The sequence below is a fragment of the Cricetulus griseus genome, chromosome 5 (assembly GCF_003668045.3).
Source record: "Cricetulus griseus strain 17A/GY chromosome 5, alternate assembly CriGri-PICRH-1.0, whole genome shotgun sequence".
Taxonomy (NCBI): domain Eukaryota; kingdom Metazoa; phylum Chordata; class Mammalia; order Rodentia; family Cricetidae; genus Cricetulus; species Cricetulus griseus.
In genome coordinates this window covers 179,876,969-179,891,419 of record NC_048598.1, presented here as the reverse complement: position 1 = coordinate 179,891,419, position 14,451 = coordinate 179,876,969, and the positions used below count along the sequence as shown (strand labels likewise).

General features: G+C 40.5%; 1 gene segment (V, D, J or C); it reads right to left on the bottom strand.

Annotated features, from left to right (window-relative positions):
* Positions 1 to 13,150: 13,150 nt before the first annotated feature.
* Positions 13,151 to 13,732, bottom strand: LOC103158716. The segment is given in 2 exon segments: positions 13,151 to 13,605; positions 13,687 to 13,732. Coding segments are annotated over 2 exon segments (501 nt in total).
* Between the last annotated feature and the right edge of the window lie 719 nt (positions 13,733 to 14,451).

Genomic DNA, 14,451 nt, shown 5'->3' with positions numbered 1-14,451 from the left:
AGATTTTATTCCATGTGTCAAATAAAGTGTTATCATATCAAGACCCCATACGCCCCACGGGTTCCTCTTGGGACTTTCCAATAAGGCTTGGGCCTCTTCATGACCGGTCTTTATTCATTAACTAATGACACAATGAATCCAATCAGTTCTATCTATATACACATAGGTGGAGTCTTTTACTAGAACACAAGAAATCTCCATAAAACTTCCAAAGAAAACTGATTGTATTTTTCTCATCAGTCATCAATGCCAATAGATTCTCAGCTGAGTGTGGGTCCTCAGGAGTTTCTTTCCATCCAATGTAACAGTTTTAAAAATTGTTATACTATCTTCAGTGGTGTGATCAGGAGAGACAGGCACCAAGGTATATTGTGATCCTCAGAGGAGAATTTATGGAATTCAGTTCGAGTATCCTATCATGTGGGTTCAAGCAATCAACCTGATGTTGCCAAGTTTGCCAGTGGACACCTTTACCCACTCAGCTACTTCACAGGCTCTGACAAAATAAAATGAACCCAATGTTATTTTTAAACTGTTTTCTCTCCTATCATACTGTGCATTTTTTGTTTCACATTTTGTCGGTATATCATAGTTACAGAGCTGTAGTTTTGGATTTTTTGTGTGCTGGTGTGTAAGAGCATTCATTGTTTGCTTTTTGTTTGGTCTTATTCCCTTTGCTAAATATATTTTGTTTATTAGTATTTTCCTGGAGAGAGAGACAAGGTGTAGATTTGGGTAGAAAAGGATAGATACATCAAAGATCTAGAAGGAGTAGATGGAAGGGAACCAGTGACCAGAATATATTATACAAATGCAAAATGTAAACTGAACAAAATAAACAATAAAATAAAAACACAAAAAATTAACAAAGAATGTTTACTGTATTTGAGCATGGAAACATCCCATGTCAACAACAGCAGGTGCAGGTCAGCTAGTAGACTCAAGAAAGGAAACCACAGAGAACACAGAGTCCCCTCCACACCAATCTCATCTCTCTACTGGGATTCTTGACTATATTGTGCCCCCTGTTGTTTCTGAGCTCCCTTGTTGGTTGGTCATTGCTTACACTGAAACTACACTCTCTGTCTTGATCAGTGACATAGTCCTGAAACTGCAATGCTCACAGAGCTCAGGTGCAGGGATAATCAGCCTTGTTTACTGGAAGATGCTGACTGGATGTTTCAGAGATGGATTTCATGTGGTGTCAATATTACTATCAATGTACCTCTCAAAGCCAGGCTACTCTCAGGTGGAGTAGGATCCAGCTCTAGCAGTTCCCAATATAATAAAATGGCAACAATATAGAGCAGGGTATTTGCTGCCTTCATCAGGCTACACCTGGGGTAGAGCACCTGAGGTCAGAGACAAACAGTAGGTCTTCAGGTCAGCTGTAGTCCCCATATCCATGTATGGCACATTCAGATACAGGAGTCAAGGGAACCAGCAGGCAGCACCTTGGTTCTCATAGAGAGGTTAACAACTATAAAAGATATATTACATTGAGAAGGATGTAGAAACCAAACAAATTTACACTGTAAATCAATTTCCTGTCCTCCAGTTTGGGAAAGAGAGGAAATTACTTTGACAAGAATTCTCACGGATATAGATACATATCGTTAGACACCTCTCTCTCCCACACTCTTTCCCTCATCTCCTTCTCTCTCTCTCTCACTCTCTCTTCCTCCCTCCCTCCCTCTCTCTCTTTCCCCCTCTCTCTGTACCTCCCTCACTTTCTCCATCTCTCTCTCACACTCTCTCTTCCTTCCTGCCCCTCTCTATCATCCCCACTCTCAAACTCTCTCTCTTTCACTTTGTCTCCCTCTCTCTCTCAACCTCTCTCTGTGTCTCTCCTATTCCAGATCCATGGTGCTCTTATCCATGGACAGGGCATGGGGTAATATAACTCTCCAGGATTTGAATGTTTTCACTCATTAAGGATGGATCTGGAAGGGACTCCCAGGAGTGAGAATAGCAAATATAAGTGAGTATAACATTGTTTCCATGTCAGTATAAATGTCTTAATTGTAGCTACACATATTAAAACAAAAATATATGACACAGAGACTCAGCTGACTGCTGTGTGTTTTGATCTGATTCAATATCAAGAATCAGAAGCACTTAATGTTGCCAGAAAGAAGCATCAGGAGCTAGGAGCTTACATAGCTTCCCTTCTGTCTAATCCACAGTATCTTAATGTAATGATGTTGGCAATGAAATCTACACAAAACATTGGAACCTGTTCAGTACACAACTTTCTTATCAGCTTCAGCTACCATTTACTTCTTAGGGACTGGGGCATCTACAGTGCTGCCTGCAGGTTTGGAGAATCTACTGTCATAAGTTTGTCTATGGAATCATACACAGTGCCCAAACTATGGCTATAGACAACTTGTTTATCCACCAACTGTGGAAAATAACATTAATTCATGGAGGTTGTAGCTACTCCTCAACCTGTGAGAATTTAAAGAGAATGGTTTTCAGATGACTTAGAATTTTCTGAGATTTCCAATTGAGCTAATAACCATCACCAACTCCTAGAATTACAGATTCATTGAAAAATATGGAAAGGTTTATTCTTATGTTTATTTCATCAGATATAACATGCAAATGGATGCTTTAGATTCTCCATAGGTAAAAATTGATACTCTTATTAGAAACTAAACAAATAGTGGTTGTGATGGGTTATGACATTGCAAGGGGCCTCCAAAGGATTGTTTAAGCAGGAAGGGGAAGCTGCTTATTCGAACATCTAAGCAGCCAAAAGTCTGTTTTTGAGAAAGCACATGGGACAGTCCCCATCCTCCCATACTCTAAGACATGTCTGCTAGTTCTAAGCAGCCTCAACAGTTCTTCATTGTCTCTGTTTGTCTTGAAAACAGGGATAATTGTGTCTGTGCTCACACTGAAGTTTCCTTCCCATGTCTTTGCAAAGTAATACATGGCAGGTGGTTCAGATTTTAACTATTGGCTTTTGGAGATATCTCTGTTAATACTGACTCCAACTAGAAGCTGTTTCTCCAAAAGTCAATACTATGATACCAGACTATTCTAATCCTGTGGGTCTTGACTTGTCGGATTTGATGCATATCCATTTCTTCATTCTTGCAAATCTCGTATTTGAGTCTTGCTTATGTATTCCTGACCTTTGGGCTATGAATAAGTGAGATATAGTTTTTTAATGGCATTGGAGAGGCAGGTGTCAACTAAAGGCTGTAAGGGCTCCCTAATCATGATCCAGTAATAATCATTGGTTGGAGTAGCCTATATATATTATATATATATATAATATATATATATATCCTTATCCTGTTCCTCTTTGTCTGTGATTCTATGAGAATTTCAGAAATGTTGTTCAGGCTTCATGCCTCCTCTTCCTTTTGTCTCAAATTTCCCTAATGATGAGGTAGAATTATATAAAGATTTCACAGAAACAAATGTCACTGCTGTTGAGTGAATTGGGGGAACTGTACCATGAGACCACTTACTCTGCTGAGTATGACTATGTGGGTGAGGCTCTGTGTTTCAAGATCAACACTTGTGTTGGATTTCATTGCTATGACATTTGTAGGAGGAGATCACAGAACACAGACCCAGGTAGGGTTATCTGAACACAAAATATTCCCTGCTTTGAGGATGAGTTCATGAGCTTGGTTAGGTCTGAGCTCCCCCTGCTGGCTCAGAGCTCCTCTGCAGGGAGGTTTTTGTCTGGGCTCATGCTGAAGTCCCCTCACTGTGTCTCCTGCACAGTAATATGTGGCTGTGTCCTCAGTGGTCACAGAGTTCAGCTGCAGGAAGAACTGGTTCTTGGATGTTTCTCTGGTGATGGAGATGGGGCTCCTCATGGATGGGTTGTAGACAGCATCTCCACTGTGGGTTATGTACCCCATCCACTCCAGCTTCTTCCCTCTGGACTGCCTGATCCAGATCCAGTAATAACCACTGGTGATAGAGTAGCCAGTGACAGAGCAAGTGAGGAAGAGCGACTGTGAGGGCTTCACCAGGCCAGGTCCTGACTCCTGAAGCTGCACCTTGGACAGGAATCCTTCGGACAGGAAGAGTCAATTCTGTCAATCACATGTTGTCACATCCCCTCATGGACACATGTATGAAATGGTCACACTCACCAGGTAGGGCTGTCACCAGGTACAGAAGACCCAAAAGTCTCATCTTCTGGGCTACACCCTCTTTTCTCAAAAGTCAGCCTCTGTGAGAGAGATGTGAGCTCCCACAGCCCAGGAGGGGATTTGACTTAGATCTATAAGATCCATTTGCATGTGGGGAGTCAGCCTTGTCTTTATAAATGAGAAGGGTGGATAACACTCCATTTCCTTTTAACAATATGGCCATCACTGTGTCTGACTTCCTACACTGTGAGTCTGGAATAGAGAGCATGGGGACTACAGGGATCCCAGGAAACACATCTTGTCAGGACCACACCTCCTAGCCCAACCTCCCACCCAACACTTCTTCCATGCTTATGTTTTGTAGACACAGGAAAGAGGAGCCAAAATGGACACCTGAAAAACTTAGAGGCTCTGAAAAAAATTGGCTCTTAATGTTTTCTTTAAGAATGTTCCAGGTGTGTTTCTTTTGAGTTTTCTTCTTTAATCCCTTTCTTTTTTCTATTTGTTTGCTCTCTACAGTGATGAAGATATTTGTGGAATTGGACAGTCCTTGTATAAGAAGAGAAAATTGTCCTAACTTGAACCAGCTTAGTCCAGACAGTACTTGATACTAGCCAGAACATCAATCACAAAAAGAATATAAGTCACCCAAATTAGAAAATTGAAACCTATTTACTATTTCAGAAGACATGAATACACTTACACACACATACACACATATACATACATACATACACAAAGCAGTCAAGATTACAGAAGATAGTAGAATGATTAAACAAATTGATAAAGATGGTGGTATACAACATAGCTATACTCTATGACACATTAAGTAAATCCAAAGGGAAAAATAGAGACATACAGGCATACCCTATGCTTCCCAAACTCTCACTCCTAATTATAGCTTACACACACACAACACACACACACACACACACACACACACACACACACACACACACACACAAATATATATATTTGTTGTATTGGATATATATATATATATATGTATATATATATATATACATATATATAAATATGTTCTCAGGGATGACCACTTCACATTGGAAGTTTGAAAATCACACAGCATAAATATATTCATAAGCCCATATAAACATATGCATGTAACTCAGTCACAAGAAGAAAAAAATCAATTAAAAAGTAAAAATACTTTATAGGCATTTATATAAACAATACTAATCTGTGTTCATAGATGCGTAAAGAATTTCCAGGTTTAATTATTATTGATTCACAGATTAAATGCACATGAGAATGCCCATCACATAACTTAGTATAACTTGTCAGAAACAAGAGATAACAAGGGCTGATGCTCAGATCAGGGCATTTCATTGGTTTGTATGTAGACGAGTCTGGTGAGACTGGTGTGCACTCTTCACCAAACAAAACACAGCTTCACCATAAGTTCTCCCAGTCAACCAATAGGCTACAGATGAGAGACAGGAATGTGTGTTCATGAGAGGTCTACACCAACATCTGCATCTATTGCAGGGTCATTCCTACCTAGGAGTCAAGGTAAGAAAAGGACTTCACTATGAAGCTGAGAGTGGTTTGTGGGGTGTGGGAATTGAGGAGTTAATGGGATGATTGGCTGATCACTATCATCAAAATATGTCATAGATGCATAAAATGATTGAAGATACAATAAAATGATTCAGAAGAAATTATTTACAGAATAAGTCATTGACAAAGAAAGGATGGCAAAGAGAATCTGTGAGAATACAGTGATGTGGTCTTGAGATGAGGAAAACTCTGTCCTGTGTGTGAAACTGAATGGACCTGAGTGAGTTACAGCAAGTGAGATAATCCAGGGACAGGAAGACAAATGCTGCCTGACCTGAGACACATGGAGAATGAAAAGGTGGAAATCCTGGCATGGACAGCATTGTTCTGATTCCCAGAGGCTGAGGTGAGAGGGGGAGGTGACAGAGGAGGAGAAGAAAGTCAGAAAACACACTGGGAATTCACATTACAAAACTGTTTCATGATGTAAACTCAGTATTTGAAACAGAAAGAATGATATGAGTTAGTAAGTTAATTGCCCAGGCTTCTGTTTCCACACCAGCTCATAAATTTCATATAAGGCAATGTTATTGATATAGAAATTAGTGATTTGAAGCCTATGACTTTTGAAAACCAAATTTCAAATACACATCTTCGCACAGCGAGGGCCTATGAGTTTAACATCCATAGATGTGCAGACTGTAGATCAGGTTAATGATTAGGGAAAACATTGAGTCACTGGAGACTCGGCTGCCTCAAATTCTTTTAGTCCTAATGTTGAAAGATTCATTCACAGGTTTCTGTAAAAGATAGTGGATTCCAAGTTAGGAATACTTATATTAGGAGATGCTATGAATTGACCATTTGGCTTAAAGTCTTTACAATAGGAGGAAATCACCTTGATATCCTTCCTTACCAGCCTCCATTGTGCTCAGACCTTACTAATCGCCTAATCTGTGAGTCCTTCAGGGACAGAAAGTGAGGTTGTCCCTCATAGGCTCCCAGGTTTGAATCATTGGTTCTCACTTGGTGGAACTGTTTGTAAAGTTTAGTATGTGTGACCTGGTTGAGGAATATGTGTCATTAGGGAAATCTCTGGGGATTCTAAAGATTCGGGCTATTTCAGAGACCACTGGTTCTTGCTCATAGATCGAGCTCTGATCCCTCAGATGCTGTTCCAGTCACCAAGCCTTTATTCAGCCATCATCCACTGTAAGGCTCTGAAGCTGTAAGCCCAGTGAACTGCTTCTTCTGTTTTTTTGTTTTTTTTTTGTTTTGTTTTTTTTTGTTTTGTTTTTCATTGCCTTGGCCATAGTATTTTATCACAGATGACACAGCCATGAATTTCAGAAGGAGGAAGGAATGAATATGAAAGGTATTTGAGTGGGGATATTAATGGGTACTTCAACTAGATAGAAAATATAAAAAAACTTTTATTTAAAAATATTTTTCATTTAAATTTAATAAAAAATCTTATTATAAATACCAATCCCAGTAGAAATCAACAAGGAAATCTGCTCTCACAGTGAAGTCAGGGAGAATGTTCTGAGCTCAGTGTTGAACATGCAATGGGAATCCTGGGAGTAAAGGGCTGGACTCCTCAGCCAGAGCTACAGGGTCAGGGATGGCTATTTATTTATGAGCATAGGGAGGCCTCCTCTGCATTTCCTGCTGCACAATGAGTTCTGTGGTGAAAGCATTAGCCATGAATGAATTGAGCAGATGAAGGAGACAAAACTGAGAACCTGGGAAATACTTAAGGAATTGCCTATTATTTATTACATGTGTGTGATATAATCCAAAGTCTTACTTTATTGTGTTATCGACTATAGACACCTCTCTGCCTGATTCATGCCACAGAGGCCAATAATATAAAGTTTTGATGATTTTAGAAGGAATATCAAAATTTTATGAATATTGAATCCAGATATTAAATTGTAGGAATTGTATACAAGGAGGTAGCTTAAAGCAGATTCATGAAGTCAACTGGTATGTGACACTCAGTTTCAAAAAATAAACATATTTAAATTGTATAAATTATTATTTTTCTGTAAATAACTTTTGAAAATTTACACTTGTTTGTGTTTGTGTGGAGTGGGCTGTGTTTCATGCAGCGCTCCTGTACATAGGTCAGTATTTCTGAACATTCTCAAAGTAATAAAGGAGCCTGTCTGAGAGTACAGAGAGAACTTAACACTCCACTGTGGGACCCTGCTCTGATATCCTTCCAACTCTCCAGTCTTGCCCAATCCCTCTCTACTGAATGGAGGTGACTCTCAGCATGAAGAGCCTTGAAATCACCTCTACAAGTGTCAAAGTGCCAGTTTCTAGTTTTCTAATCGAGGAATTCATTCTACCATAGGTAAACTCTCTACATGGTCTGGGGAATGCCTTTGAGTTGTGTCATTTCTGTTTCTGTAGCATCCCCATGAGAGTGACAGATTCTAGGAACTAACTGAACTCATCTCTGCCAGATCTGGTGTCCTTCAAGGCATGGGCTCTAGCTGACATCGAGAGGTCTCCTGGGTCTTGCATGTGGTTAACTGACAGGAAAAAACCTCAGGGTAGAGTAAGGAAACACGCTAGCTGGTCCCTCTCTGCACCTGTTTTTCAGGTCTGCACAATTAACTTACTTTGGTTTTCCTTTTTGCTGCTTCCTAACAATGCTACTGACCAGATGAACGTGATTCTATTTGCTGAGTGACAGGTGACACATAGATAGAGTCTCCTCAAGCAGCACCATGGAGGACGGGGTGGAAAGACTGAGAGAGTCAGATACAGAGAGGAATGCTCTGTAGTGCTGACTTTTGTGAAGACAAGGACATCACAACCATGAACAAGCAGATTCTGTGGCATCCTGCAGTGAAGAAAGGCACAAGTAAAGGAAGAGAAACAGAATGAGAAGGTTGTCAGTAGGAGAGGTAGATGGAGAAAAGATTGCAGAGGAAGCTGAATATGCTTACGATTCTTTCTTTTTCTATACAGAATTCTTAAAAAATACATCAATATGTTTTCTCCCACTGCATTGATTCCTTACTCTGTTAAACACTTCCACACACACATGAACTCCTTGTCCTGCCGTCTGTCTATGCCGTCATGAGGAAAGGTTTCACTTGTTATCACCACAGAAATTACAGTGTCTATAGTGTTTTCATTTTGTGTAAATGACACTTGCTTTCTTCTTGTCACTATTTTTAATATAATATCTATAACAAACTTGCACAAATCTCTGAGGGGCCAGGGTCTTTCCTCTTCATGGATCCTTCACAATCCCACAAGCCACTAAGCACACTGTGTTTATCAACTGTGTGACTGAAGCTAAGCTAAGGATAGGATGAGCTCTAACATACAGATATCCCTGAGAGTGCAGTGTGTGAGTGAGAAACAATGAAACCAGATTTTTATTTGAAAATTAATGCCATGTGTGAACAGCTGAGTTCCAAAAAATTCTTTTCATCAAAACATATTCCTCAACACAGAGAGACTGCTCAGCCTGTAAAGACTTCGAAAACTTTCAAAATGACAAGAATATTACTGTACACGCTGTCCTGAGAAACACAGTGAGACACAAACAAATGTGAATTTACATAAACACAACATTTCAGCATCAGAGTGAGAAGAGACCCCCTGTCTTCTCTGTGCATGTGGAGTGGGAATCAAAGGCAGAGGAAACCAGGTGTTTTTCTTTTGCTGTTCTGAAGAATTACAGTTCCTATGATTTCTTAGGGCTGAGCGCCCCCTGCTGGCCCAGAGCTCCTCTGCAGGGAGGTTTTTGTCTGGGCTCATGCTGAAGTCCCCTCACTGTGTGTCTTGCACAGTAATATGTGGCTGTGTCCTCAGTGGTCACAGAGTTCAGCTGCAGGAAGAACTGGTTCTTGGCTGTGTCTCTGGTGATGGAGATGCGGCTCGTGAGGGATGGGTTGTAGTAGGTGCCACCAGCATAATTTATGGACCCCATCCACTCCAGCTTCTTCCCTGGGAACTGCCTGATCCAACTCCAGTCATAACCACTGGTGGTGATGGAGAAACCAGTGACAGAGCATGTGAGGGACAGCGACTGTGAGGGCTTCACCAGGCCAGGTCCTGACTCCTGAAGCTGGATCTGGGACAGGACACCTGCAGACAGGAAGAGTCAATTCTGTCAATCACAGGTTGTCACATCCCCTCATGGACACATGTATGAAATAGTCACACTCACCAGGAAGGGCTGTCACCAGGTACAGAAGACCCAACAGTCTCATCTTCTAGGCTACACCCCATTGCTCAGAGGTCAGCCTCCTGTGAGAGAGATGTGAGCTCCCACGGCTCAGGAGGGGATTTAACTTAGAGCTAGAAGATGCATTTGCATGTGGGGAGTCGGCTTAGTCTTTATAAATGAGAAGGGTTCATACCACTCCATTTTGTTGTTACAACATGGCCATTATTTTCCCTGACTTCCTACACTGTGAGTCTGGAAGAAGAGAGCTTTGGCACTCAAGGATCACAGGAAACACATCTTGACATGATGTCCACTTCCTGTCCCAATGTCCCCACCAAATTCTTCTCTCCTATATTTTTAAGTATCAGGTCAGTGCTAACCATTTTTTAGCCTCTTGGTTTCCTGAGTTCCTTGTTTCTGATTAGGAAACCCACACGGCTCAAGTTTTTCTTCCCTTCTCCACATGTATGATGGGTTTCCATCTGTCTCATGAGTTTTGTTCGCTGTCATGTTGTAGCACAGGGTCCACATCTACTTCTCGCTCCCTCCAGACTGTGGAATGTAGAGGAAACACCTGCTGATAGAGTCAGCTGCATCCAGAACTCCCTCCTCCTCCTCAACTCCCAAGTCCTCCCCATCATTGTACAGCACTGCTCTCTTTTGAAAACAGACATCTATCTAGTGAATAATATTAAATCAATAAAAATGATATAAAAATTAATATGTTAGTACAAGGCTAAACAAAACAAAAACTGAAGGGAAAGAGCCCAATAAATGGCACAAGAAATAGGTATGGTTGCAGAGACCTCCTGATTTACATACTCAGCAATCCCATAAAAACACAAACTTAGAAGCTGTACTCTATAGTCAAAAGAACTGTGGGATAAAATAAGAGATAAATAAATAAATGTATAAAATGACAATAAAACCGGGTGGTATTTAGCGACAGGGAACCTCCTGAATGCATTTGATTGGATTCCTGATGACATCAGTTAATGGACCTCAGCCTATGATTAGGAGTGTTTGATTTCCTCAGTTAGACTCCTTTAGAGAAATCTCATTTTTCATGTGAAGAATGTTATAAATGGAAATAGCTTCTGGTTACATGTGCACTTCTGTGCACTCTAGAACCGCAACTGCTATCAAACCTTGCAGATCCTACTTTTTCATTACAGAAATTGATTCTACTGTGAGATAAATTGTCTTCATGGTGGTTGAGAGAGCCTTTGAACTGGGTCATTTCTGTTATTGTAGCATTCCGAGGAGACTGACATAGATTCCACGAACTAACCGACCTTGTATCCTTCCAGGGGAGGTTTCTAACTGTCATTGCAGACGGTCACTTGGGCTTGTATGTGGTTAGCTGAGAAAAATAAACTCTTGAGTAGAGTCAGGAAATGCCTTTGCTGGCCACTCTTCCCTGGTTCCTCAGGCTCTGCATAACTCATTCATTTAGGTTTTCCTTTTGGCTGTCTAAAGCAACAATATTTAACAAAGTTATTGAACACAAATTTAATGTCATTTGAAAATCATAATACTAAATATCAGACTTGTCACACTGTGTTGACTTTGAAAGCACATGGTCTTCAATAGATTAAACTCATTCCCAGGGAGGGATTGCTCTGAAATGTTTGTAGACAGATTTGTAATGTCTCCACTCATGCACAGCTCAGGAAGGATGTCCTAGGAATCTTGTGTGACTAGGCATCAGGGCAGCTATAAGAAGGAGTTCTGTGGAGACTGGAAGCTTTACCTTCTCTTGAGAAATCCAGTGTGTCCCCACAAATGTCAGTCCTATTAAACTTGTATCAGTCCAGCAAGTTCAATTCTAACAACAACCCATTATTCATATCACTGTTAATCTTTCTGTTGAAGTGTCCCTGAAATGCACAGATATGGGAGCTTTCTTTCCTTTCTATCCTGACAGGAAGATTTCTATTTGAGCAAGAGTGTTCATGATGTCATAAAAACTTTACCTTCCAAAGACTAGAGGGCACTATGCCTTTGTGGACAAAGGAATTTTGTTCACCGTTACTTGTTGCAGGAAACAATCCTGAGTATCATGTTATCTGCTAGAAATGGCCCAGAGGTTAAGGAGGGATAACGAGGAACTTTGAGAAGAAATTCCAGGAGGAAAATAAATACACTGGCAAGAAAACAGACAAACGAATCAGCTCTCAACCTGAGGATGCTCATGTATGTGAGAGGAGACAGGTCACATGGGAAGGAAATTGGATTTGCTAGCAACAAGTTTGGTTTAGGCAGCTTGTTGACTTTATATGAGTAAAGATGTTTAAGTCAGAGAATCCACTTTGGTGATTGTTCTTATTATTGTTCTCTTAATATACATTGTCAGATTTTTGCCATGATATCAAGACAGAATTATTTCTGTTTTAGATATTCTCTGTTTGTACAGTCAAGGTGAATATACATTCTCCTAAGTAAAAAAGAATACAAAATCAAAATCAGCATTCATAGACAGAAATAATCAGGTTCAGATATGTCAAAGTTATAATAAAGCATTGAATCAACAGAAGTCATAAGTGACCCTTTCTGCCTCTTAGAAGAGAAATATTGTGTATGGGGGAGGTGTATTGTGCACCATACACCAATGTCCAGTAAATGTCAACCAATGTCAATCTAGAACCTGTGTCAAGAGATTCCAATTTCAGGGAACAGGGGAATGATTACCTAGGGATCCTAATGGCATGAATTCTTCTCTTACACTGCCAGCTTGGAAACACATGGCTCTGGCCCCAATGTTATCTGAGCATGAGCACAAAGTAGCAAATCCCACACCCTGAGGACTCCATTGCATGACATTCAGCACCTTCTCTAACATGAAAACAATAAGAAACTTAACTACAACTTACAAAAACAATTCAATTAGAATTACATATAAATAAATGTCTAAAATTAGATTCATGAGAAAGGTAATCTGTCTCCCCACAACTCTATGGGAACAACATAGTATTTGGTGTGATATCAGGTATAGCAAACTGAATTTTGAAGAGGGTTTTTCTTTGCCCTGATATTGTTGGGTTGTATTTTACTGTTCAAATTCATATAAGAGTATATTCACAGCTACACCAGCAAAAGGTCCAGTCTCTTGCATTTAAAGGATGTTTGTATCCTAATGTACTGACACAGCTAGTCTTTGTTTTGGTTTCATTAAAGAAGCATGTCAATGGAGGTGGTCACTGTTAAAGATGTGGTCAAGCCTGGTAAATTGTAGGGCTCACCTTGAATCAGCATCACATAATTCTCAGACATCCTTTGCTTTGGAAAAGTTGACAAAGGCACTATTGTATTATGAGGAGGAGACAGTCAAAGGGACACTCAGATTGAATATTTCTGAGTAAGTCCCTAGGCTGATCTTCTCTATCATCTTAGCCCCAAGGCAGCTTCCTGCTCCTCCAGGGTTTCTGACACTCTCAGGATGTGGTTGCAACACTGTGTCTCTCGCACAGTAATGGACTGCAGAGTCCTCAGATGTCAGGCTGCTGAGATCCACGTAGGCTGTACTGGAGGATTTGTCTACCGTCAATGTGGCCTTGTGTTGGAAATTCTGATTGTAGCCAGTACCACTATTTCCAGGGTCAATCCATCCAATCCACTCCAGACCCTGTCTAGGCTTCTGTTTCACCCAGCTCATAGAGTGGCTGGTGAAGGTGTAGCCTGAAGCCTTGCAGGACAGCTTCACTGAGGCTCCAGGCTTCACCAGCTCAGCAGAGGACTGATGAAGGAGGATTTGGCAGTGGATACCTGTGGAGAGAAAGGCAGAGTGGATGTCACTGTCACCTGAGGGCATGGCCCCTCCTCAAGCCTGGAACTTAGAACCCTCACCTGTAGCTCCTGTCACGAGGAAGAGGATGATCCAGCTCCATCCCATGGTGAGGACCTGTGTGCTCAGTGACTGTGGAGAGGACACTGATCATGTGTAGTTGGTGGTGTGGACATCCCTGTATTTACATTCATAGACTCACATGATTTGCATATTCATGAGCAGGGTACTTTGTAGATAAGAACCCAGTCCAGCTGGAGAAGAAGGAGGTGGAGGACACCAGGGTCAGGCAGCAGGATGCTGAGGTCCAAGTCCTCATCCTGTCTGTGGAAGTAGCCATTCCTGGACCTGTGCAGATGCTGTGGATATAATATGAGCCTAATCTCTCAATTTAAAAATAGAAATAAAAAACAAGTCACTATTGTCTTTTCCTGACAAAATTGATTCAGAGCTCCTAAATTGGGAGAATTTCCATTCTTTTTCAATATATAAGCTATTAATATTTTCTTTTCAGCATGTTGTGGATGTGTGTTCCTGGTGGCTTTTTTTTTGTTTTTTAAAATCCTCTTCTTTTTTGTATTTGTTTCCTTTCTCTACAGAGAATGAAAATTTGTGGGGTACTGGTAGGAATATGGAAGAGATCTGAAAGGATTTTGGCGTGGAATCTCATCAGAATACATTGCAGGAAAAAACAGTTTTACAAAAATAAAAAGTAAAAAAATACAAATAAATGAAGGGTAAAATAAAAATCTATGTAATATGCAACAATGAAGTTTTCTGTGTGAAAATTTTAGACTTCACATATCAACTGTAGCAGGTATTCTTCA